Genomic DNA, 27,843 nt, shown 5'->3' with positions numbered 1-27,843 from the left:
AATGGACTAGGTTGGCGGAAGTGGGGGAAGCACATGCCTCTCCCGCTGGGACTCTCAGTTCTGCAGACCCTACCCAGCAGTTCCCTGGCATCTGTAGGAACCAGGAGTGAAATTTGTCACCAGTCACATGCAGGTCACCTCCTTGATCAGCTGGCCTTCCTCACCTTAGCATTTTTTTACCTGCCCAGGAACCCAGAAATACCGGGGAACAGTGGAGTGGAGAAGAGCGGGTGCTCTCCTAAGGATATGAGGGCGGGGCAGCCCTTCCTTTCTCTTACTTTATTCCAAATGAATTACTTTGTAAGTAAGTATGCCCTTAAAGAAGATATAACCTGATTTTTTACTTTAATGGATTTTACTTTAGAGAGACACTCAGCTTTCTACCTGAATTTAACATGTTCTGTGTAATCAATTTTCAAAACATTAAGTACGCAAAAGAAGAAACTACTAATTGTCATAACAGCATGTGAAACTATATTGCTGGAAAAATATTTAAAATACTATGCCATCTGATTATGAGCAAAAATTTTGACAGTAAATTTACTTTGAATAGTAGGAGAAGTATAAGCTAGAGTCACAAGTAAATTAGATTTTGTTGCTTCACGACTTTCTCAAGTGGAAAATAATCAGCGCTTTACCGGGAACTTTGATGCCTTCCCACTAGATTGATCACGTTTACTCACTTAGCTGTGAAATGTGAGGGAGTGATTTAAAGCTCGCTTTAAAGCAAGAACAAGGGGTCTGGAGGCACATGCCGGTTCAGTAGCCTCAAGGTCCCAATCATGGTTACAGCAGAGGCATTCGGGTACGTTCCTCTTCTAAGTTTGGCTCTCCTCTCCTTGGTGTGTTGGCCTTTCTGCTTAATTAACAACAATAGCTGTTCCTTTCGGGCTGGCTTTCGTACTAATCCTGAAATTCTTCTCTGTAGCATTAAGAACTAGTCGGGTCGTGAGCAGCAACCCCTGGGCACTGGGTTGGCGCCCTTGTGCTGTTCAGCCTTTATCAAGTTTCACTTTCTAGTGCTAGTACCTAAACAATGAAAAAAATTTCATCCACTTGGGATCTAACCGAAGTGTTGGTATATTTGTTTATTTTTCCCTTCTAATATAGTCAATTGCAAAATTTATTAGGAAATCTTAGCCTTTTGTTCTCCTCTATCATTTTTAAAAGTGTCAGCTGAGTAAGAGAGTTGAGGCCCTAGTATATGAGTCTATGACAGCTCTGACATTAAGAAGATCCTTAAAAAATAGAGATCATTTTTACTGACTGAAATGGGTGTTTTAATAGCAGTATATACATAGTACAAATCCATTTTTTATATTTTCTACAAACCGATATTTTGCTCTTACAAATCACACTAGATCAAAAACTTGTACCAATAGTAGATACTCATCTCGAACTGGGTCAAACATGTTTTCTTTAAAACTATGCAAGGGACATGCTATGTGATGGTTGCAACAATTTTTAATAAATATGGATGGTTAAGGAAACTTTTATCAAAGAAACTGCAACAAATGTTAAGTTCCTTTAAAATAACTATTTCAACGTTTGCATGAATGAATAACTGGAAAAAATAAAAATAAGTTGTAATCTTAAGAAAGCTTTCCAAGTGTTTAGATGAAAAATTTTCTATCACAACTGCAAAGCATATGGAGATGGCATGGAATTGCATATGGGGTGTGGACAGGAGAGAGAATTCATATCTTTAAGGAAGAATTGAAAGGCATTACATAACTGCAATCTTAGCTCCCAGTTCCTCATGTGAGAGCAAGGTACAAAAGCTTAATGCAGTGCACTTTGAAGCCTCATATCAGGCTTAAGGAGATAACCTTAATGATAATAAACAGGGTAAGGCAAACAGAAATCAACTTGAGGTAATTAAAACATAAATTAAGGCTCTATTCTTAATTTTCTTTGATTTTGTAGGTATAGACACTTCATAAAGAAATATTCCTCTCGGGTTCCTTTAAATTTGAAGAGTAAGTGTTTAGATGTCAAACTTGGGATGCCAGAGGATTGGAGGAATGATTGTAAGGCTACTGTGAACCTGAACTTAACCAAAGTTACTTAGGAGTTGAACCAATCCTTTTCAAAGTCGGCCTGTGACCCCAGAAAAGAAAATACTAGTTTCTAAATTTCATTTCAATATAGCCCTTAAAGAAAGTTCTCTATGTTTTAGTAGTTACATTTATTGACCAAAATTGAGAAAAGGTTATTGCTGAAAGTGAAAGTTTTGAGGGTTTAAACATGTATAAAATTGGCTTTCTTTCTACATTAATAAAAATTGTGAGATTAAAAGTAAGAATTATAGCAGATGTCTGAAACCATAATCAAAATGTATAGCACAGCTAACCCTGCACACGTAGTTATCTAGACTCTCCACAAAGTGCCATGGCCTCGAGCCTGGGACCAATGGTTCTTCTTGAATGAAGCTTTCACCATGTTCCTGACTGCTGTGGGGATGGCCAGCCGCAAATTCCTGAGCAGAGTTTGTTATGTACGTGTTCAGTGCAGAACTATACAGCTCTGTTTTCTCAAAGTTTTTCCTCATGGCCTCATCTTGCCTCTTCTTAGACCTGTGAAGATGACAAAGGAAAACATTAACATCTCATTTTCCAGTGAAGGACTCCAGAAAAATGGCAAAAGAGTAAATGTGTCTGAACACTGTAAATGTGTCAGATAAGTAATGTGTACAGTTATCATTGTATTTCTGCATTCCGAACTAAAAATAAAACCAACGCATGAGGCAGGGAAATGGCTGTCACTGGTCTGTGGTTTAGCAGGTTAAACTGCTACCTAACTGGAATGGCTCTCCTGTAGGATTTTACTATTTTGACCACTTCCAGACTATGTTTTCTTTATCTTCCTGTTGGCCTTCTCCTACATTGCAATCATGAGTTCACACAGCACAGAAAATCTTAGGAGAGCCATCCCTCCAAACCCTTCAGTGGCAATACCAAGTAACGCAGTTGAAAATCAGCTTACACTGTTTGGCAATGTGGCCCAGACGTGTGACACTAGCACTACTTGAGCTTGGGTATCACACTCAAACAGTAAAAACTATTAATTAAACTATTAATTTAAAAATTCATGGGTATTCTGATCTAATATTTTACCATAGTATAACTATATAAAAGATACAGTATAGGGATACTGTGGAGGGAAATGCCATGCAATCCAAACTTGAAAAAATAATAGAAACTACTTTGGGTAAATGTTTTAAAAATTAGCTCTTTTATAAACATTATTTTTCATAAGCATTATCTCTAGCTTGATTTCACATCATTAAAAATTTACAAATGTCTTTCACTGACAATTATTCTTCATATTAGCTTTCTTTTCTCCATATGTAATATGGAGAAAACATATTATATACAAATATATATTTATATTTATATGATTTATATAATATATAGTCTTATGTAACATAGAAATATAATATATAATTTTATATAATATGTCACGTATATAGGATATATAAATATATTTTAACTTACTTTAGTTGTTCATGAGATAATGACTTTGTCATTTCTACCATTTCTAGATAGAACTCCTCATATTCCTCTAGTTTAGCTGATTTTCTTCCCTTTCCTGAAAGAAATTTAAAACACGTGTATTTAAAATTGCAATAACAATAAATGTATGTGTTTGGTTTCTGTAGTTTCAAGTCAATGATTCTGAATGTTTAAATATGTGAAAAAATAGCTTTAAAATATTTATCAACAATATTGTCTACATTTGATCTGAATTAAAAACAACAAAACCAGATCTAGGCTTATATGAATATATTTGTCACTGTGTGTGGTATTAAGCTCTGAGTCATTGGCAGTAAATTCTATATTTCTGAATCCCTCTCATGTTATTGTCATGGAATTAGATATTTTGGGAAAGATTACAGAATGGGTTAAGAATGTAAAGAGAGAATAATTTAAATAAAAACCATTTTCAGAGTATGTTATTCTCTGGACCTAGAATATAAAATCACAAGTGCTTCAGAAAGACTGACATGAAGGTCATAAAGGTCAATGGAGCAAAGTGATTAAAAAGCAACAGGAAAGGAAACTGTTCTTACACAGCAGCTACAAGAACATTGGCAAAGGAATAACTGAGAAGAATCACCTCTGGGAAGAAACTGAGCTGGGACCAAAATGAACCGAAGCATTTACTTAGAGAGTGAGCTCCTTCCATTCTAACCAAGTCACCAAAGTGTGACCTGCCCTCTCTGTCTTCCACACAGCCCTCACAGCGAACAGGGAGTGGGTTTAAATTGTAAATTATAGTTAGCTTAATCCATAATGACTGATTGTTTGATAGGGTTGAGTGCAAATGAACATAATTCTGAGTGGAAGGATTATTAGTTTTAGAATCTGCCATTTTAAATATTCTTTCCACAAATGACAGAATCTAGGAAAATCTTGAGCTTACTTCTGATGAACAGAATGTGTCAAAAGTAATTCCTGTGACTTCCAGTAGTTTATGAAGTGGTTTACATTAGTCTTATCTCCCTGCTGTGAGGACATCAGTCTACAAGGAAAGCCTGGGTGTTCCCACATAAGCATTCCACCACCTTCCACCACCATACTGCAAACGAAGCTCTTTCCAGAACCCAGAACCATTAGGCATGTCAGGGATAACACTCCAGAGGACTTCAGCCTCCCATCCTTCCAACCTGTCCTAACCAAATATCATCAGAGAAGAGAGGACCTACCTATCCTTGTCAAGATTTTCTCAAAATGGAGATGGTGAAACAAAGTGGATTTTGTTTAATCTGCAAACATTTGCATAATTGAAATAAATTGTCAAATGATGGATTTGAAAAGATCCAGAGTTTCTTTTGAAGAGCCCATAATTAATAAGAGTAACTTACTAATGCCAATGCTAATGAGAAGCAACAGAAAGCCACCAGTCACTCGAACTCCTGAGGAAGAAGACTGGTATGTAAAATAAAAACAAAGATTGTTTTATAAAAAAAATAAATTAAATTTCAAAATACTTTAATCAAATAAATTCTTACAACGCTAAATTCCTATTAATAAATATCAGTGTTGTCACAGTGAATATCAGAAAAATATAAATAAAATAAAATACAAATATATTAATAAAAATTAATTGTATTCCTAAAAGAGATACTCTAATTGTATTCTTAGGTGGCAAGATTCATCTCAGAATCCCAGAGGATATGACAAAGTATGTCTATGAGATTGTGACTAGGGTAAGCAGAACTTACATTTCCATATTGGTTGTGATTTGAAGACTTTTTATACCACTCTAATCTGAGCCACCAGTCCAAGTAAAAACCAGGACAAAGGACAAAATTACTTCATTTTGACAACGGAAATATTTGGTTAAGGAAATAACTTTTATTTTCCAATTGTGCAGCAATATTGATATTGAACAAAATTGATATCAATATATACTAAATAAGACAGCAATGAGGGTCATTTTTCTATTCTTCTTGGTGTAGCAAGTACTTCACAAATAGCATTCATCTTAGATTCCTTTAAATTTTAAACATCCAAATGAGATTATATATTCAGATATGAATCTTAGGATGCTGGCAGAAGACTCTAAGTTTACTATGAATGGGAGACCTAACAAAACTACTTAAAAATCTGAGCAAGTCTCTTTCAAAGTTTACCTGGAATGATAGGAAACAATGCAAGTTTTATAAGATTTCATTTCCAAATGGCTGTGAAGATCTGTGTCACAATAAACACATCTAATGACTCAAATTAAGACATGGCTATTGCAGGGTGTTGGTGGTGCATGCCTTTAATCCCAGCACTCCGGAGGCAGAGGCAGGCAGATCTCTGTGAGTTCGAGGCATGCCTGGTTGGTCTACAGAGCGAGCTCCAGGACAGCTTTCAAAACAATACAGAGAAAACCTGTCTCAAAAAACCAAAAAAAAAAAAAAAAAAGACATGGCTATTTATTGAAAATGTCATCTCCAAGGATTTTTAGAGTGGATAGAGAAAATGTGGTATATTTACACAATGGAGTACTATTCAGCAGAAAAAAACAATGGAATCCTGAGATTTGCAGGTAAATGGATGACACTAGAAGAAACCATCCTGAGTGAGGTAACACTGTCACAAAAAGAGAAAGATGGCATTACTCTCTCATATATGGATTTTAGACATAGATCTGGGGAGTGCCAGCCTACAATCCCATGGCCAGAGAGTCTGGGAAACAGAAACTTCATTCAGTGGCTGATGGAAGAAGAGGCACACTCCCATGGCTAAGCACTGAGCTGAACTCAAGAAAGCCAGTAACAGAGAGGGAGGACTGATGACCAAAGGGATTAAGACTGGGCTGGTTTAACCCCCCAGAAATAGCTGACCTGACAAAGGTTAACTCTTGAATCCCAGGCATCAGCCTGGGAATCCAGCATGGGACTCATCAAGACCCCCTGAATGGGGGTGTTAGTGAGGAGGCCTAGGTAATTTATTGAGCCTTGGGCAGTAGATCAGTACTCATCCCGAGTATACACACGGACTTTGGACTCCCATCCAACAATGTGAGATGCACTCTCACCCTGAACTCTTGGGGGAGGGTCTAGGCCCTGCCCTGTATGAAATGACAGACTATGGACACCCCCATGGAGGGCCTCACCCTCCCTGGGGAAATGAGGGGATAATGGGGGGGTTGGGGGGCACGGGAGGAGGGGGAGGGAAAGGGAGAGGGACCTGGAACTGATTTATGAAGCAACCTTGTTTCTAATCTAAATTTAAACTTAAAAATAAATAATAATAATAATAATAATAATAATAAATGTATAAAATTGGTTTTCTTTATTAACATAAAATTGTGAGATTGATTAATTCAAGGTGAATAAGTTAGTAAACTCAGTGTGCCACTAAATTAAAACATAGTTATATAAGATTATTTAAAACCAAAGAAAAATGTACAGCATAAGTAACCCTGTTTAGGAAACTTGCCAAACTCTCAGCAAAGGGCTGTGGATCAAGGGTTCTCTTTCCAAGAAACTTCTGTTGTGTTCCCAGCCACTGTCGGGAGGCTCAGCTGCAAACCCGGAAGCAGGGTTGGTCATGCAGATATTTGGTGCACAACTGTAAGGCTCCATTTTCTCAGAGTTCTTCCTCATTGCCTTATCTTGCCTCTCCTTAGACCTGTGAAGATCACAAAGAAAACATTAGCATCTCACTTTTCCCATGAAGAATTCCTTAAGATGGCAAAAAAATAAATAAATTTTCCTACTAAACCATGTCTGAACACTGTAAATGTGTCAGATAAGTAATGTGTACAGTTATGATTTAGAATTGAGCTGAAAATAATTGTATTGCTGTATTCTAAACTGAAAAGAAAATCAAACAATGTAAGAGGCAGGGAAATGGCTGTTATTGGTCTGTGGATTAGCAGGTTAAACTGCTACCTCCAGGAATGGCTATCTTGGAAGATTTTTGTTGATGTTGTTAGAAACATTGTATCAGCCAAGGTCTGTGTGAGATGATGTCTGTGGTAACTGCCTTGATTTGAATGGGAGCTAAGAGGCAGGAAAGTGGGTTCTGAGACAGCACATCCCATGTCATGATGCACAGGGCCACCCAGTTTGCCTCCACATACCCCTCCCAACAAACAAGGAGCACTTGTAGCTACTATTAAATTATTATTTTCTTCACTTTCGTGTTAACCTTCTCCTACATCATGAGTTGCAATCATGGGTTCACACAGCACAGAAAAACTTAGGAGGACAATCCCTAGAAACCCCACAGTGGTAACACCAAATAACACAGTTGAAAGTCAATTTACAAAGTGTTAGATTATGGCCACCAATGTAGTATTAGTACTACATATATCTGTGCTTAAATTATCACATTTAGAGAACAGTTAAACTTTTAATTTATAAAATACAACCCATACTTGGAAGGTAATAGCAACTATTTTTTTGATCAAACATTTTAAAAGAACATTCACTTAATAAGACTGCTTTCCAAAATTATATTCTCTAGCTTGATTTCATATCACAGAATCTCATCAGTGTCTTCCCCTAACAATTATTTTCAGGGACAAATAACTGACTTACATTACTTGTTTATGAGATGATCGTTTTGACCCTTTCTAAATAGGGATCCTTACACCTTTTTGATTTAGCTTTGTGTGAACCTTGATGAGTCATTTCTTTTGAGTGTTCAGATTGCAGATTTGTAAATCTGGATTCCTGTGGACTTATGAATGAGGCATCATGGTTCCCTAGTGTGTTATCAACAGTTTCTTGATCTTCTGCTGTTATCTGAAATTTAAAGGATACATTTTTCTTTAACTGTGATAGCAATAAATACCGTGCTTTCGCTTCTTTTAGTTTTGGGCCAGTAACTCTGAGCATTTAAATATGTAAAAAACATAGAATATTCAAAATATTAAATACTAAACAATATTTTACCTTAAGCTATTCATTAAAACATTTATAGTCAATATTGTCCACATGTGATCTGAATTCTACAAAACTGGTATAGGTTTATGTGTGTGCATTTGTGTTTGTGTGTAGAATTGAGTGTTGCATTGAAGGTTAGTTCTCCAGCACTGAAACACCTCCTCAGCTTTAAATCATTCTTATGTTAGTGCCCACAGAATTAAATACTTTGGAAAAGTCACAGAATCAATTGAAAGTATTAAAAATGAATATTAAATATATTAAAATTATTTTCAAAGTGTGTTATACTCTGTCCCTAGAATATGAGATCACAAGTGCTTCAGAAAGTCTCCTGCCAGATGTCTGGTGGTGGCTAAAGCACTGACAAAAGGACATCAAACTGTGAAAAACTGACACGGAAGTCTTGGGATATGGTGTCGTCATTACACAGCAGCTACAGGAACATTGCCAGACGGATGACTGAGAAGAATCACCTCAGAGATGGTAACTGAGCTGGGATCAAAATGAATGAAGCATTTCCTTAGAGAGTGAATGCTTTCCATCCTATCCAAGTCACCAAAGTGTGACCTGCCCTCTCTGTCTTCCACACAGCCCTCACAGCGAACAGGGAGTGGTTTTAAATCAGTAAATTAAAGTTGACTTCATCTATAATATCACTTGATAGGAGTTGTGTGCAAAACTGAGACTAATTTTCAATAGTTGGACTATATAACGTATAAGGACATAATATAATAATTTGAGAACCTGTCATTTTTTAATGTTAATTCCACAAATGATGGAATGTAGGAAAACCTAAATGTATTCCAATGAACAGAATGTAATAGATTCATGCCTCTATGTAATTTAGAAAATGCTTTATATCAATCCCATCACCATGTTGTGAGGACATGTGGTAAAGCCCACATGTTCCCACATGAGTGTTCCACCTCCCTACTGCAAATGAAGCTCCTGCCAGGTAGTACCAATATCCAAAACAAGCAGGCAAATTAGGGAATAACATTCCAGAGGACTCCAGCCCCCCACCGTTTCAATTTGTCCCAAGTGAATGTCATGGGAGGAGATGACCTGTTCTGTGTCAAGATTTTCCTAATCTGTAGATTTTTGAACAAAATAATATTGTTTAACTCATTAAAATTTGGATAATTGAGAAATAAATTATCAAAAGATAAATCTGTAATGAGCCAGGGTAGACTTTCACAGAATTTAGTCTCCATTAAAGAAGACCATTTTAGTGTGGACAGAAGTTTTATGTCATGTTCTTTCCATTCAAATTCTTACCACTCTGTAAATGCTTTTTTTAAATTTCTGAAAAGAAAGTTGCGAGTTTAGAATAATGGGAAATGGGGATGAGTACAATGTCAAGTGTAGTCCGCAGATGACTGTGCTTACAGTCAGTCACCCACCCTTTCCGACGTCATACTCTTCCTGCTCAGCCTCCAGCAATGATCCCTGAGCCTTTGGAGAAAGGAGTGCAATGCAGATGTTCCATTTAAGGCTGGCTTGTTTTATTCTTATTATAAAAGAGTATTGTCAGTGTAGAATGTGACTAGAGTGTGTAATCACTGAATTTTATTTGGCACTAGCAAAACAACAGGTATTGGAATTTTACAAATGACTGAATTTCATTTTCCATATCCTAATTGTTGCCTAATCATCCCCTGAAATTAAGCACATCCCTGTGGTAGGGAAGTGGTCATATTATGCCTGTTGCTTGGTTTTTAGACATCAACTTTGCTTTGAGACAAGAAAGAAGAAATTGCTGGTTCTTTGAATAGAAAACTCACAACTCTTTCACTGATAACAAGTTGGTAATATTTTAAAAACATCTCACTGTTGAAGCACTGAGAGTTTTATTTTCCAAACTGACTTTTTTGGGTCCCCTAACACCTGGAAAAGTACCTCATATCTTGGTATATCAAGTGGACTCTCCATTTCAAATTGTCTGGGGTTGGAAACTTCAGAGAAACTATGCTCTTCATTTTTATGCTCAGTTTTTGTTTTTGTTCGTTTAAAAAATTTTTTACTCCTACAAGAATGTAAAGAATGAGTTAGTGACAGCTTCTAAAGAGTAAACATTTGCTAAAATATGTAAATTATGATTTTCATTTGTTTCAAACTAAATTATTTAAAAATTATAACCACAAATAAATACAAAAGGAAATTATTGAGACACACACAGCACACCAATAGCTCACATTGAGCCCAAATGATAAATGAGTAGATTCAGTCCCCAGAATCCACAAAAGGAAAAAGATGAGAACTGACATTGTGACATTGTTCTCTGATCTTTGCACACACACACACACACACACACACACACACACCCCACATCCACACATACAAATCCCCATGATAATAATACTTTTATACTATATTTAGTATAAATTTGTATATATATATATGTATAATTCTCTCTCTCTCTCCCTCTCTCTCTCTGGTGTACTGTTAGACTTCCTTATCTATGGGCTTATAACTAAGGAATCAAACAGGTCTTAATGCAAATATTGAAAAATACTGAATATGTACTGAGGCAGATCTTAATTCTATTCTTTAGTTACTGAATTTAGTATAAACTTGAATTAAATATAGTATTAAAAGATGCTGCACTCCACAAACTGAAAGCAAGACCTCATTGCTGAAGAAATCACTCACACAACTCATTTAACATGGAAAGACTGACCTGGTGCCTATATAGAACTTCACCCCTACGTTCTAGTGCCTTTTGAATGGGACAGCATTTTTCAGGCTACGAAAGAGAAACTTAAAACACCAACCCACTCACAAAACCTGTAATCTACAATGCAAAATGAATTCATACTTTGATTTTTGTTCAAGTACAGTGGAAACACAGAATGAATGCTGAAACAGATATGAAATACTAAAATCTTACAGAGTCTTCTCTTTAGCTGTTTCTGTGCTTTTCTTCTTTGTGTGGTCCAGCTCAGGTTGTGGACATGGAACTAACTTTATGGGATCTTTATTGGATCTCTATTGCAGTTCAAATTGTCTTTGCCCAAACCTGATCAACTCAGTTCTAAGCCTTAGAGAACACATGTTTGAACTTCCCCAAGTTGTTCTCTGGCCTCAACATGTCCACTTTCATCCCCTCAAAAAATACTAAATAAATAAGAATTAATTTTAAAACTAAATAATTCAGTAGTTTGCACATGGAAAACTCAAATTATATTACTCAGAGGGAAAAGTATTAATAACACTAACCACATCCACATTGGCTGTTCTGTAGTGTTTTGAAGATGGTGGACTTGAAGTGGGAGTCATCATGTTCTCTTGGGTAAAGTGGTTTCCCAAACACTTGTGAAAGTTTGCCACACGGGGACACTGAGCGGCAAGTATGTTTAGTAATGACATGTTGTTCTGAGTCACCATGTATAACTGGGAGATGACATCCTTCAGCTGAGCTTGGGTCCTGTGAAGAATTAGAGGCAAATAGTATCTCATTATCCCCTAATCAATTCATTGGTCATCTGTCTCCCATACAGCACCACACAATGAAGAAGGAAGTATTTGGAAGCACCATATGAAATACTCCTGACTTCATGCCGTGTTCATATTTGCCTGAGCTGTGAGCGTGCTTTTGTGGAGATGATGGATGCTCAAAAGAACTGTTTGTGTCTAGGTTTTCTCTAGCGGGAATGATTAGGATCAGGGTCAAGGTAAGTTGCCCAGTGGTTAACAATATCCAGAAGGGGCCATCAGTCATCCTTGACATGGAAAGTTCATGTTACAACAGTCTAGAAAATACTCAAGTGCTCAACAATCACATTTCAGGGAATGCTGACAAGCAAATTTGTGGCAATGTAAGTATATTGATGCTTTTTAGCATCAACAAATTTATTGAAAAAAATCTTAAAAAAAAGGAGAAACATGGGAATACTAAGAGAACACAACAGTATATATACCAATAAAGGAGAAATGTTATCCAGATTAGTTTTCTACACCTCAGTTAATTTGTCATTATTGATTTTCAATACTATATTTTCTAGTGAGTCTTTATGTCTATAATATACTATATTGTTAAAATACACTGAATTACTATCCTACATGATTCTTTGACTTGACTCACTCCCTCAGTTTATATGATTGATGAAGTTTGTTACAGCTGTCCAGCGTCAATACATCAGCACGAGTTTGAATCTTTATTTCAGAGATTGTGCTTTGCAGACTTTGAATTCTGAATTCCAGCTGTCTCATTACTGAAGTAGTATACATTTCTCTGAAGTTATTAACAAATTCTTGACCTATTTGTATCTGAAAAATTAAAAGGTTTGAGAAGTTATACATTTAAATAACCATAATATAAGTAACAAGGCATTACATTTCTGCAGTTCTAGTCAATAATTTTGCTGGAACTGTAAATGTGCTGAAAAAATGGTAGGCTGTAAAATTTTTCCTTGTTTACTGCATTTAATCAAAATTACAAAATATTGATTCATTACTGTGTGTGCGCACACATCTGATTTCAGTTGCCTAAGTCTGAAGGAGATTTGAACACTTATTAATCAATGTATCATTCCATATTTCCTTTCCTTGGTAAGCAAGTAAAAAAGGATTTTGAAATGATTTTGATGAAAGAAATGATGAGATGATGTCGGGATTAAACCACAAGTGTGAGCATCTTGGACCCAACTCTCTTTGTATTACACTTGTTCAAATGGGAAGAGCAGCAGGCCAAACCACAATGCTTTACATACCCCACAAGTTGCCTGGAAGACTTAAGTCCCAATAATCAAAAGCACCGCTGCAGCACAAGAAAGCTCAGTCAACAAAGGTCATAACGTAGCTGCGGGAAGACTGCTAATCAGAACTGCAGGAACCTAGCTGTCATCACGTATGGAAACCAGTTCATGGTTTCCATGCACTGAAGAAGTTTTCACAGTGGAGTATTGTACTGTCCATTCCCATAAACAAAGTGCATAAATGTCAGGGTTCTGCTCTTTATAGTCTTTTATAAATCAGCATCCAAGAATTATATAGACCAATGGCTGGAGGACTCTAAGCTCCTTGAAAGCTAATGAATAAATGTTAATTGAAAAATATTTTTTAAACCTTAAAACTAAGGGAGTCCATTTTTACTACAGTCCCTTGCCCTAGCAGCTATTTCAACAGTTATTAATTCCTTTTTTAAGATTCCAAGGAGAAAAACACATTTCTTGGGAAGCAATTATTAATAGCGATTATGATCATTAGGTCTTCAAAATTATTATAATTAATTCCACAAACCCATTGACAGGGTCAGATTCCAAGATAAATTCAGAAATGTACAAAGTGTTACATTTTTGAAAGATTTGTAAACTATAACAGTACTCAAACAGGTATCTGGACACCGATTTCCAGTATAATTCTTTGTCAGAATGAACAAAATGTAAAAATAAAATTAGAATGCTTATCATTGAATGAAGATAGTGAAATATTGCATATTTGAAACTTTGTTTTAAAACAATGGCAATCTTTTCTATTAACATATTACTATCAATATAGTTAATTATATGGATTTGGTCAACTTGTTTATAATTGACAGGACTTTCACTAGTAGTAACAATATGAACACAACAAACATTTTTATCCATCAGAATTCTACTATTGTCCGCAAATATTCCTACATCCAAGAACTAGAGAAAGAAAATTTCCAATTCAGAGTGGTGGAAATTAATAAAAGGCTGATTTACAAGACTGTGAGATCTTACCAAACTATTATCTTTTCTTAATAGTTTTTTCTCGAGTTGTTCTATGGTCTCTGCTTGCTTTTTGACAGTTTCTTCTAGCTTGAAAATTTCTTGTTCAACCCTAAAAGACATATTTCTATTAATTACTCTGAGATTAAATATCAAATCAGCAAAAATGTGAGAAGCATTTGAATCTGGGCCTGATTGCATGTATTTCTGATGAAATGTTAGAAAGTGGGTGATTTGCTAAATGCGTATAATTTCCATCTGGGTTTTGTAGCTGCTGTGAAGAATGCAGTTGTGGTGTGAGCAATTAGACATTAGCTCTCTTTTGTTTTGTTTTGCTGGGGATTGAACCCCAGGCTGTTAAGCTTGATCACTTCACATCCTCTAACTCTCACTGCAAATAATGCATGGAAGACTTTTCCAGATTCCAAACAGATACACATATCATACAGGTTATATTTTCAGTATTACATAGCTTATTCATATTAAAGCATTCAAGCACTTATGTGTACTACTTTAAGACATACTTTTGCAGGTGTTCCTTCACCATCCTGTCACTCTCTTCAGCCTGTGCCTCTTGATCCCGTGTTTCTTGCAACTAATAGAAAAAAGACAGGACATATTACTACTCAGGCACAAATCTGCTCACCAACTGCCCGTGTGCTGAGATCCTACACTACCTTTATCCTTGTTTTTCAATTTGAAATCATTTTTTTCAGATAGTGCCTCACTACGTAGTCTAAACTGATCTGAAACTTGCAATTCTCCTGGTGTCCACTTCCTATGTGCTGTAGTCAAGCTATATATCACCACATTCCGTATTTGAAATAATCTTCAGAAGTTCAAATTGACAAGGTTGGTATCATGGGCAAAATTGGAAGACATCATTATGGTAAGCATTTCTTTTATATTCAAAACATGTCTTCATTAATTATAGCTTGAAAATTTCATACACCGATTAGCAGAGATAGACTAGTGAAATATATCAGTCTCCTATTGGGTAACTAAAGACTTCATGGGATCATGTAAGAGGCAGTGTCTGCAGAGATGAAATGACTTAATGTGTAGGTCCATAATCACTGGTCATGTGGAAGGAAATGGCAATAGGGTGGGAGGCTGGGGGGATGGTGGAAGGGTGCGGGAGGAGGGGAGGGAGAGGGAACTGGGATTGACATGTAAAACAAGCTATTTAAAATTAAAATAATAAAAAAAATCTAGGAAAAAATAATATCTAACTCAATGGATTTCAGAGAAGATTGAACTAGGAAACTATGTAAAGAATTTAGAGGGCCATGGATATATCAGGAACTGTCCACCTTTAGCTTTAGAATCAGGGTTGTGTTAGATGTTCTACCAGAATTTGATATTTTAGGCAGAATGTGTGAGAAGAGAAGAGGTCATATACATGCTGCACTCTGTCATGCTTCACACCATTGAGAGGGACAGGAATGAGAATGTGTGACTTTGTGTAAATCCCAGAACTTCATCAAACTCAGCTGTTCTGTTAGCTGGAACTCCTCTTTCACTCATAATGATCCTCACTATCTTTCAGTAGTAGATTGCTCGTGGTTCAGTGAATGGCCCCACTCTTCTGTGCATGTGAGCAGAAGCAACTGGATTAAGTATGATATTATAAATGATAATGATAATAATAATAGGCATGAGGGATAGAGAGATGGCTCAGCAGTTTAGAGCACCTGCTTTTCTGCCACATGACCTTAGTTTGCTTTCAAGAACCCAAGTCCGGTGTCTTACAACACTTTGTAATTAGGCTCCAAGGGATCTGACTATGTAGATAAATGCATGTGTGCGCATGCACGCGCACGCGCACACATGTACACACACACACACACACATACATGGGCAGGGGAGAGAGAGAGGAGGGAGGCAGAAAGAAATGATAAAAATAAATGTTTAACGGTTAAAGCATATGATGCTTGGAGGGGCATATGTCTAGAGGGACTTGGAGAGGAGAGTGAGGATAGATACACTCAAATACATTGCATAGGCTTATAGAATTATCCCACATTAAGTGAAACATAATAAAAAACAATAGAAAGTTCTTAGTTCTTTGGTGTAGGTAAGCATGCTTTGGGACAACCTTTTCAAAAAAACTTGTAAATCTAGATAGGACATATTTCAATAAAAATACTTAAAGTAATATTTATGTGGATTAAACCCAACTTACTTTCCATTTTTTCACTTGGTAAGCGTATATATAAAGCAGGACTTGAGGGCCAAGATTTACAATAAATAATTTATAAATTAAAATCTCAGAGTTTAATTTTCAGGGAGCATAAATACAGTACACTTTCATGGCACACATCAATGTTCTGCTTAAAAGTGTCCTGCATGCACAGCAGAGCCCACAGGAGATGGTCCGGCATAATGGTACAGCAGACATCTCAAAGTCATGCAAGCAGAGACTTACAGTTTCATACAGTGCTCAAAATTCCAAGCTATCTATTTCCTGATCATGTTCTTAATCTTAAAGATTATAAGTCACACTACTGACAAAAATTAGAAGTATGATTTTCGCCAGTAAATTTACCTTCTTCATATCATTTCTGAGATGCCTCAGTTCCACATCTTGTAACATAAAAGAAAAGGAAAATATAAAAGTATATAAAATGGAAAATACACAGAAAGTCTGGATACTGTGTACAGTTGTGGTGTCTTTAAATTGTTTAAATGTGGGAACACCAGACCTTGAACAGAGACCCACTTCCCCTTCTGCCTGGGAGTAGGCAGCTGTAAGACAATGTTTAGTAAAAACATGTTTACTAAAAATGATACAATAAGTTCCTGGAAAAGGCCTTCCCACGGAAACCGCCCTGACCTCGACCTTGTCCAAAGACTAACCGCACCTTCAAAAACCCACACACATCCACCTCTGGGGTCAGAGCAGAACCAGCCAGGGTAGAGGAGAGAGCAGAAGCTTCTCTGGTGGGAGCTTTTCTTAGGAGGTTTTCTTGAACCTTTTTGGAGCCTGTTTAAAGTTTTCTTTATATCATTGAACGAGTCTCTGTGTTGTCAATCCCCGACACCCTCTGCACGTTCTCGGACACAGGCCACGCAGCAGACGTGACAATTGGAGGTCCTACCGAGATCGTAAAAGTAAGGTAAGTGGACAGGGTCGCCCCTTTTGCCAGCCAGGGACAGATGGAGGAAAATAGGAAAAGAAACAATGGGAAATAGTCCCTCGAAGTTTAAATTACAGTATCACGTAAAAAAGTTGCTTGAAGAACAGGGGACTACAACCATGGCAGGCTTTTTAAAATGGATTGAATGAGGGAGCCCATGGTTCATTACTGGGGAAGGCTTAAATGTCCCAGATTGGGAGGATGTTTGCTATGATATTCAGAGAGCCGGGTGTTGGTGGCATACGCCTTTAATCCCAACACTCAGGAGGCAGAGATAGGAAGGAATGAGGCCATCCTGGTCTATAGAGCAAGTTCCAGGACAGCCTCCAAAAGGATAGAGAGAAACCCAGTCTCAAAAAAAAGAAGAAAAAGAAAAAAGAAAAAGAAAAAAGAAAAAAAAAGAAATAAAAAAAGGGTAAAATAAGAAATAAAATAAAAAATCTCCAGTCTTTCGCCTGATCCACTGAGGTCAGGAAAGTAAAGGGGAACTGAGAGATCTAAAAGGCTGGCCAGTAAGGCTATGCGGATGTGTTAAAAAGGGGTACCAAGCTAGGGGTACTGGATTAAATCTCCAGGCCTTCGCCTGACAAAGGTCAGGAAAGTAAGGGGAATCTGAGAGATCACCCTCAGTTGGAGGATGGATTAAAAGTGGGTAAATTGAAAATTGGTAACGGTTAATAAAGGAGGTACTGGTATTAAGTAAAAGAAAAAGAAAAAGACAAAGGTATATGGAATGGAAAATTTTGTTTACATTTAAGTTCTATTTTGTGAGTCATCTCTAAAAACTTTTGGCCAAAAGCCTGGCCTCTCCACCTTGCATCTACAGAATTATAAGGAGTAGGTACGGCTGTACCCCATGACTATAGCTCAAATGGAGGAATGATAAAGAACATACAGGACTTTTTAACCCTTTTAGTTCAAGGATTGGCTGTAGTTGTTCTTTTACATAGATTTCAATTAAGGGAGCTTCATTACAACAGACTAATCATGACCTAGGGAAAAAGGATGACTAAAAGATGCATGTATGTTCTGAATGTATGGTGTGGCCACACCGGTATGTATGAAATGTGATTGTGAATGCGTGAGTGTGAACTGCTTATATGATTAAAAGGATACTTAAATCCCTTCAAAAATAGTTCAGAAGCTACCTAGATTGCTTTAAATATAGCCAAAAGGAACGTCCAGCCAGTCTGTTAATGTTTTAACAGAAAAATTTAAGATGCAAATGAGGCCTTGTTAGCTAGTGAGAGCTCTACAGGTTAGATTGGGAAAGACTGCTCACAGACTTCAAATAATTTACAAAAGTTATTTGGACACAGTATAGTTTACAATCTTTGAGTGATTTTCAGAAGTTTTTGGGAAATATTTAATGGATATGTCCTTTTTAATGGGCATCTACAAATAATCTAAGTAATAATCCCAATTTACCTAGATAATTAACCAAGGAGGGTAGACAAATCCTTCTACTGTTATGGTCCAGCTTCAACAGTTCAAAAAATTTTTTTTAGAAAATAAAAAAGGGGGAATAATGCCCCCAGCCCCCACATGACTCATCAAATAATACACTCCTCATTTAAAAATTTTATAATGTGAATGCCAGTGAGCTTCAGACAGATTCTGGCATGATGGAACTTGAGCAACCATTGCTCAGGTCAAATGGAGACATCCATGCACTAGACAGTGGAGAAGACCCTAATTTGGGGTCGAGGGCATGTTTGTGTTTTCTTGCAGGAAAAGAATAAAGCTTCGGCAGCTGTCAGACCATTTAGTGAGATGCATGGAGCAGAGAAAAACTGGACCTGAGACCATGGGAGCCTACCTAAGCCAGTTTGAGTAAGATCTCCTAAATCAGTGTTCCTGACCCTTGATGTCATCGAATCTAGAGCCCAAGAAAGAAAGAAAACAGTCGGTTCGAGATTTCCAGTTTCTCAACAGACCGGCTGCATCAACCTTCTGGACCCATGAGTTTTCATCATGAAGCCAACAGAGAAAAAGACCCATTTAAAGCATTTGGACATTGGTATGGACTATGTTGAGTGGCAAAAGCCTCTTTTCAGTATTTGAACAGGACATGGTCACTTGAAATATCAGACTTGATGGTTCCTGTTTCTAGAATCACGACTAGGCCAGTGTATTTTTCTGGAGAAATGCAACTTGTCCTAATGTGACAACTATTGTTCATATTTTTCATAATGCTACATGTGTAACATCAATGATTGTGCCCAATGTATCTGTGCAAGTGCACTTTCTAAATGCTTTCCTGAGCAGATCTTGAAACGATTGTAAACTTTATCAAATTGTAAATGTAAATCACATGTGGGTTACCCTTGTAACAGAATGTAAATCACGTGCATGTTACCCTTGTAACAGATGAAGGCTGGTAGAATGTTATGGCCCAGATCTGGTGATGGGTATGGTGATGGAGAGGCGCTATGTCAATGGGGGTCCTGGAAATGGTGGCAGTGGTGGTAGGCATTCTGGCTTTATGCCGAGCTCAAACGTGCCTTGTTCCAGAGACAAGAGATCTGTAACCAAGTATTGCTTAGTTTAGCCCATGGCAATCCCGATAGCCATGAAGGTTGGTTACAGATGATTTAAGGTTGGGGTATCTCCGATGACGGGCAACCTGTGGGGAAGACCCCTCCCACCTAAAACAGGGGTTCAAGGTCCCCCAAAGACGGGAAAGGGAGGGTGACCCTACTTGACCTAAGCCAGGAGTGCCTCATTTGAAAAAAAAGGGGTGAATTGTGGGAACACCAGACCTTGAGCAGAGACCCACTTCCCCTTCTGCCTGGGAGTAGGCAGCTGTAAGACAATGTTTACTAAAAACATGTTTACTAAAAATGATACAATAAGTTCCTGGAAAAGGCCTTCCCACGGAAACCGCCCTGACCTCGACCTTGTCCAAAGACTAACCGCACCTTCAAAAACCCACACACATCTACCTCTGGGGTCAGAGCAGAACCAGCCAGGGTAGAGGAGAGAGCAGAAGCTTCTCTGGTGGGAGCTTCTCTTAGGAGGTTTTCTTGAACCTTTTTGGAGCCTGTTTAAAGTTTTCTTTATATCATTGAACGAGTCTCTGTGTTGTCAATCCCCGACACCCTCTGCACGTTCTCGGACACAGGCCGCGCAGCAGACGTGACAATTAGAAGTATGAATTTTCGCCAGTAAATTTACCTTCTTCATATCATTTCTGAGATGCCTCAGTTCCACATCTTGTAACATAAGGCACATTTCAAGTTGCTGTTTTTCTTTTTGATGCTGGTCTTCTTTTTCAGTTAATTGTTTCTTAATTTTTTCATAGAAATAAAGAGCATTTCTTTGTTGTGCTTCTTGTTCTCCAGCCAATCTGTAAATTGAACAGGCTGGCATTACAATTCATTTTGGTAAAAGTAAGCTTATTTGATTATTGCACAGTATTTATGTTGTCAGACACTTTCCTTTACAATGTCATCCCTACTTTCACAAGTCAGTCACTTCAAAGGACACATGGGATAGAAAGAGTATAATCAAGGACTATTCAGGAAATTGATCAGATTCTGTTATTAGCAATTCTGTGACTACAGAAAAGGATCTTTTAAATTTTCAGTAAAGTGAAAGGTTGAAAATTAAATTACGTATACATTTTGTTGCTGCTGCTAAAATATTGTCTTTGTTAAATACTAATAATAAGCTTTTTAGAATTAAAAAATGGAATTCTCATTGCTGCTTAGTAGGAAAACAGTTTGGACAAATAACCTAATTGCTTCTTCAAAGGCACTATGTGCTATATAAACTAAAATTATATATATATATGTATAACAAAGTAAAATTTTATATATATAATTTTTAACTATACACACAGAGTTTTAGTCAGAGCAGTTAAGACAAGAGAAATAGTTTAAAAGGGTTGAAAACAAGAAAGGAAGATGTAAAAATACCCATTTGCAAAGGACAAAATCCCATATTCTAATATAATTCTAAAATTAAGTACCAACCCTGAAATCATTCAACCAACAAATGGTCTAATGAGCTTAATAGATGTTTCTCAAAAAATGAGAAACACAGAAGTCCGTAAGGCAATGCAGCACTGAAAATTTTTCTTCTGAAAACCAGTAGTCTGCTCTGGCTTTTCACACTCCTTTAACATAAGTAAGTAACCATACCCCACACCAAGGAGTTCTAGTTGCTGCTCTTCATTTTTCCAGCTGAGCTGGGATTTTGCCTTTTCTGTTTCTTGTGGCTTCTGTAACACTTCACTAACTGGGTTTTTCATTTTCTTACTTTTTTCTGTAAGTGACTCTGAGTGACTTTGGTTATGTTCCAGTATCATTTTATATGAATGATTTGCATCCTGGGTTTCTAACAGTCTTCCAGAAGCTACATCAGGAAAAGGGAGAGTAGTAATTAAACGCACGAGCACTTTCTGCATACAAAGGTTTGAATGTTTTAATATTCTGTCATTCATGGCAAACAAATGCAGACTGAATGACTATAGTATGAAATACATTATACTAAGATTTTTCAAATAAGGAAGGCTAATTAACTGCTTTTATTTAGCTCAAATCTGATGTATAAAACAGATAAAATGACCATTGTGAATTTAGATGAATGCTATGCCAAAGCAGAGTCCTGGGGTTCCATAGAGTATCTTTTTGCTATGGTCAGGAAGATTTTCCACAGGGAGAGATTGCTACACTAGGAATTAGAGAGCGAATAGTAAACATCTGTTCAGAAGGTGAAGAAGATCCTAGCTAATCTAGATAGTGGGCTTGGACTTTGTGGCAATAGCCTTGTAAGCAAGAAAGAGAAATAGACTCTCTTGATACTGTTGCACACAGAAATAAAACACTAAGAAGAATTTGAGAGTTGGAATATGGAATATAGGGTGATATATGTGCATGTGCATATGTATATATGGAGGGAGGGAGGGAGAGAGGGGGGAGGGAGAGAGGGGAGAGAGAGAGAGGGAGGGAGGGAGGGAGAGAAGGAGAGAGGGGAGAGAAGGAGGGAGGGAGAGAAGGGGGGAGGGAGGGAGGATGTGCTCTTTTAACAGAACAACAGTGCCCCAACTAAACACGGCAGGTTAACAAATAAGAAGCCCAGTGCCGGGAATGAATTAACTCTTTTGGAACTGTTGGCCAGTGAAGACCCATAGACCACAAAACATTACAAGCTATTGCCGATGATATGATTGTCCTGCAGAATTAGACAGTCAGGCCCTATTTCTAAAGATACCATGAAGTTGAGTCAAGAATTTAGACATATTAAGCTATTGCTGATTTGGAAGATTAATCCCTATTGGCTAGCTTTCATAGTACTGGAGGGTATTACGTATGCATGGTTCCAGAGGAGAAAATCACCAGTCTTATTCAGCTGTGAATCCCGAGAGCTATAATCAGCATCTGGCCTAGAAAGATATGCTGAGTGGTGCAATAGTGACATGAATGTCACCGGAGTAACCAGCCACCCTCTGACTGCTTTTAATCCTTACTCCACAAAACGAAACACACATCTGGTACCATTTCTAGGCCAAGAAGTCGTAGGTCTTAAGAGAGAATCTATTACACTGTTATCTGTATATAGTATTAAGTCTACTCATAAAACTTCTCACTATACCCATTGATTAATGCACTTCTCAACCCTTCGTGCTTTGGACAGACTCACAGTGAGGGAGGGCAAAAAGAAGGGGCAGAATTATGCTGAAAATGTGTTAACTGATTTAAAGTTGCATGCATTGTGGCTACAGACAAATCAGATACAAACAAAATGTTGCAATTATTAAAGAAATTAATTTTCTCACTGAAAAAATAGAACTTGAGGAAGACACCAGAAGATGAAGAGCATGCTCAAACCCACAGAATATTACAATTTACTTTATAAAACAGATGATACATTTCTGAAAATGACTTGCAAAGTAGTACAATCTCCTCCTGAATCCCAGTGAAATTTCTAACAGAATGATAAAAAATGTAGAATTCAAAAGGAATACAAAAAGCCAAAGTAAATCCAAGGAGCAGTATCAATGCCAACTTACAGTTATGCTACAGGGCCACAGTAAGAAAATGGAGCGGCTCTGGCAAACATAATAGAAAGAAGAGGAAAGGGTTCCAGAAATGGCCCCAACCTGATATAGACTCCTTACTTCTAGTGCAATTTCCAAAAATATGACCTAGGGAAAGTCAACCTCTTCAAAAATGTTCAGAAAAAATAGTATGTTAAACATCACGCTTATGTCTCACACTACACCAAAAATCTAGATAGATAACAGTCCTCTATGGACAACCCCAAATCTGAATTTGAAGATTGCCTCAGCATTAATACCAAAGGTCTTACATTTATGCCGTAGTCTTACCTTTATATTTCATTTGAAGTTGGTCAACTATCATCAATATATTGTCATAATCAAGCAAAACATCATCCTCAGAGACTGATTTGGACAACTGGTGACCATACATAGCATCCAGGTGTTCTACAGCCTACAAAATAAACAATATACTATTGGGAACATCCTAAAATGCTTATACTATATGGCAAAAGTATCAATATATTAGCTATACATCATTGTGGTTAGGATTACTTGTAGATATGAAGGGAACTGATTTTTTCAAAACACTATCACTGCTTCAATATAAATTTCAGCAGATTTTAGATCTTTTTAGTCTTAATGATGTATTTCACACATACTTTATAATGTATATCTTCCTTTGTAAATTATTTTGAGCAAAATACTGTTTTAAATTTGCTTTTACAGTACCTTATTCTTTTCATCACGTGTTTTCTTATTCAGCCTACAAAGAAGATAGAAGTGTCTGTTCAATATTTAAATATGAAAAGCATAGATAATATTGAAAACTATTATGTTTGTAGAAAACCCATACATTTATTATTTATCCTACTCAAAAATTCAAAAATTATTTCAAATATGATAGGCTTCTATAAGGGAGGTCCTGTCAAAACAGAAAGTAACATTAAGGAAAAAAACATCACTAAAAATCATTTAGATAATTAAATTCTGAACAAACTTTCTGACAGTGAATGAAACAAGAAAATATGACAATACTACTATTATTTTGTGGAAAGTAATATGTTGAACTTTTATTATTATCACTTTCATAAAAATAAATCTTTATGAATGCTAATCCCAGTTGAAGAATAACACATAAAGCCCCAAAGATAGGAGTTAACTTGTTCGGGACCTCCACTGCCATCTAAATTAAGTTTAATTCTCCTGACAAGTATGTGTGGCAAATGACAGTGCTTTACAAATGAAAGGACTAGGCAAAGAAAGACTAAGGATGTTCACTAAGTGCAGAGAACTGAAGAGCTATAGCCAATAAATGGGTCCTGTAATGTGGAATCAATTTTTCTCAGGGACAACCTCTTTGATAGGCTATCCAATCCCAAGTGGTCACCTATAAACACATGTAGTGTGAACAACACTAAATGGACTCAGCAGTATGCATTTATGCATGTGACAATAATAATTATGAAGAAGTTTTGAACTTGAGGAGGAGTTGGGAAACAATGGACGATTTGGAGCAGGGAGAAGGAAGGGTGAGGGCAATGTAAATATAGTACTCATGTACGAAAATCTCAAAAAAGTAGAAAAGTTTACATATAAAAATGTATAATTCGAGGGCACTTCCACTAAGCAACTATAACTATACAAAGTAATTATTTGTATTAAAATATGAATTTTATAGTAATAATAAAAATGCATAAATAGGCTAGTTTACAAGCTGAGCTTATTTTAAATATATATGAAAGTACTATGGAAAGAAAACAAACCCTAACAAAATATGTTTACAAAGGAGAATATAATGTATTAGCAGTATTTTGTACTTAGCCAATATGTCACTGAATTAGTCCCAGTGGACTGCATTTAACCATTTATTTGCCAGTAGTTGTTTCTGCCAACCATTCCTTGTGGTGCTGGGGATTTGAACCAAGGGCAGCCCCATATGACCCAAGCACTTAACTATATTCTGACACTTGAAAATACTGTAGTTAAACAATACTATCCACATTATTCAGTTGTTATCTCTAGTCAATTTTGGACTTCAGCAACAGACAATTTAATGCTCGCAAACACTAAAACGTTTACTATCTAGTTGTTTACAGAAAAAACCATCCCCTGGTGGTTTAGAACATTATGTAAGTTTCTTCCCTTATTGCTGTGATAAAGACCTAAAGAGTTAGTTAGGGGAAAAAGGGTTTAGGGTTGGTCAAGGGTTCATGGCAGCTCCCTTTCTCCCCTCCAGCACATTGGACGGTGTTGCCTACAGTAATGTCAGGTTTCTGGTAACCTAATCTACATAAATGTTCACAAACAGGCCCATAGGTGTTTGCCTCTTCATTATTGCACATCCTGACAAGACAACAGTATAACTATGACTACCCCATCCCTTGTCAACTTGACACTCAAATATGTGACTGCTAATTAGAGTCTTTGTTATGTACTCACAAAAGACCTGATTGTGGAAGCTAAGCTGTGGGTATAAAAGTTATTGTGAAAGAGACATGGATATCTGCTACAAATTTATCCTTCAAAAATTATTTGTCCAGTAGGGTAGTGGTGGCACGTGCCTTTAATCCTAACATTCAGGAGGCAAAGGCAGGTGGATCTCTGTGAGTTTGAGGTCAGCCTGGTCTACAGAGCAATTTCCAGGACAGCCTCCAAAGCTACAGAGAGAAACCCTGTCTGAGAAAACAAAAAGTATTTGTCAACTTCCTTTAGCAACACTGTCACAGAAAACCATCTGCCTCACCTCTTACAGCCCTGCCATTATCTTTCTGATAAAACAACATCAGTATAGTGGGCAACAATGTTACCCCATAGTATTCTTTGGTGTCAGCGTCAGACTGAACATCCCTAATAAAAGCATGAGATGTGTTAAGCATGAACACTAGGCCAAATTAGAATTAGTTTCTTAGGACAATAGCAATGATGCACTATTAAATATTATCATACTTACTCAACATGCTTTTTTTGCTGTATCAGGAAATTGGTGGTTATCAGCCTTCCCACAATGCCTTTGCAGGATGAATCCATGTCTAATACCATTACTAGAAGTGGCAGCAGCAGCAGAAGCAGCAGTAGCAGCTGCATCACCATCACCGTCATCATCACCATCGTCATCGTCATCATCACCATCATCATCGTCGTCGTCACCATCATCATCATCATCGCCATCATCATCATCGTTGTTGTCATCATCATCATCATCATCATCATCATCGCCGTCATCATCATAGGCTGTAGCAGCAGCAGCAGTAGCAGCTGCATCACCATCAACGTCATCATCACCATCGTCATTGTCACCATCATCATCATCGTCATCACCATCATTGTTGTCATCATCATCATCGTCATCGCCATCATCATCATCATCGTTGTCGTCATCGTCATCATCGCCATCATTGGCAGTGGCAGCAGCAGCAGCAGCAGCAGCAGTAGCAGCTGCATCACCATCATCGTCATTGTCGGTGGTGGCAGCAGCAGGGGCACTAGCAGTGCTGCCGTAAGATGGCTTTTCCATTGTGTCCATCCTGTTGCTGAGTCCTGTCTTCTTTTTTTGTTTAAGCTGCAATAGAAGTACGCTACTAAGAACTCTGAGACCTAATAAGAATAACTTTGTTTTCATCAACTTTTGTCACTTAACCCAATTCCATTTTCATCATTTTAATTAACAAGACCTGTTTTTGTGTGTAGTTCAATAGTGTCATTAAAGTATTTTTCACCTCATAGTTTTCTTTTGAATCACTGTTTTCTGAGTAAAATGTTCACTGTCTGTAAGACGCATCTGTGTAAAAAGACATGTGTGTATCTGTGACAGTTGTGTAGCTTGATCTATTTGTGAAGCTCTAACAAAAGGAACAGGGCCTGTCCTTAATACTTTGGCTGACTCTTGGGAACCTGTTCCTCATACTGGATGTCCTTGCCAAGCTTTAATACAAGGGGAGGAGCTTAGTCTTACTTCAACTTACTATGCCTTGTTTTGTTGCTACCCATGGGAGACCTGTCTCTTTCTGAACAGAAACAGAGGAGAAATAGATGAGGAGGGGTGGAGGGGAGATGGAGAGAATGAGAGGAGAGATGGGAGGGGAACTGGTCAGGATGTAAAAAAAAATAGACACCTTTTGGGTTTTCCTAGCAAGATTTCATCTCATGTTACTAAACGTCAATTTAGAGAATTCAAATATTGTGTGGCTCCAGTAGCAAATGATTGCTTTAACCTGAATTAATATCCTATTTAATATGCTTCTTGGAAGACAAAAGGCTGAAGATGATCCAGGAATCAAGTGTATGTGAGTTTTCATGCTCCTCTAGCCGATGTGTGATCAGCTGTGTAATATTTTTCATTTTCATTGTCCTTGTTTGATGAACAGTTCCTCTAGAGTTTATACTTGAGGAGCAGCTAGATGTACAGATGACACCTCTGTCACAATCTGTACTTAGTTCAGATTCCTGAGAAATTTTCTTTTTTTGTGTGATTTGTAGAGGCAGGGCTTCTCTGTGGCTTTGGAGGCTGTCCTGGAACTAGCTCATGTAGACCAGGCTGGTCTTGAACTCACAGAGATCCTCCTGCCTCTGCCTCTCAAGTGCTGGGATTAAAGGCGTGCACCACCACTGCCC

General features: G+C 37.3%; 1 protein-coding gene across 1 annotated transcript; it reads right to left on the bottom strand.

Moving 5' to 3' along the window:
• Window positions 1–721: 721 nt before the first annotated feature.
• On the bottom strand, window positions 722–26,755 carry LOC101842741 (kinesin-related protein 4-like). Its single transcript, XM_005064657.1, has 18 exons — window positions 26,584–26,755; window positions 26,183–26,273; window positions 26,040–26,079; window positions 23,560–23,683; window positions 21,371–21,584; window positions 20,403–20,574; window positions 14,610–14,680; window positions 14,098–14,197; window positions 12,477–12,661; window positions 11,583–11,819; window positions 10,292–10,418; window positions 8,075–8,251; window positions 7,882–7,898; window positions 6,944–7,130; window positions 4,868–4,931; window positions 3,498–3,591; window positions 2,354–2,576; window positions 722–922 (listed from the first exon to the last, which is right to left on the bottom strand). Exons 1-18 carry the CDS (start codon window positions 26,753–26,755, stop codon window positions 722–724), a joined length of 2,496 nt encoding a protein of 831 aa, XP_005064714.1.
• Between the last annotated feature and the right edge of the window lie 1,088 nt (window positions 26,756–27,843).

This window comes from Mesocricetus auratus, unplaced genomic scaffold (assembly GCF_017639785.1).
Source record: "Mesocricetus auratus isolate SY011 unplaced genomic scaffold, BCM_Maur_2.0 Super-Scaffold_100004, whole genome shotgun sequence".
Classification (NCBI taxonomy): Eukaryota; Metazoa; Chordata; class Mammalia; order Rodentia; family Cricetidae; genus Mesocricetus; species Mesocricetus auratus.
Note: the sequence above shows the minus strand (reverse complement) of the source record. Positions and strands in the feature narration are given on the sequence as shown.

Coding starts and splice junctions, on each gene's coding strand:
- LOC101842741 (XM_005064657.1), bottom strand. CDS start 26,755: ATGGACACAATGGAAAAGCCATCTTACGGCAGCACTGCTAGTGCCCCT. Junction 21,585..23,559: donor ACTTCAAATGAAATATAAAG/GTAAGACTACGG, acceptor TTCCTGATGTAG/CTTCTGGAAGACTGTTAGAA. Junction 4,932..6,943: donor TCCACAGCCCTTTGCTGAGA/GTTTGGCAAGTT, acceptor TTTACATACCAG/TCTTCTTCCTCAGGAGTTCG.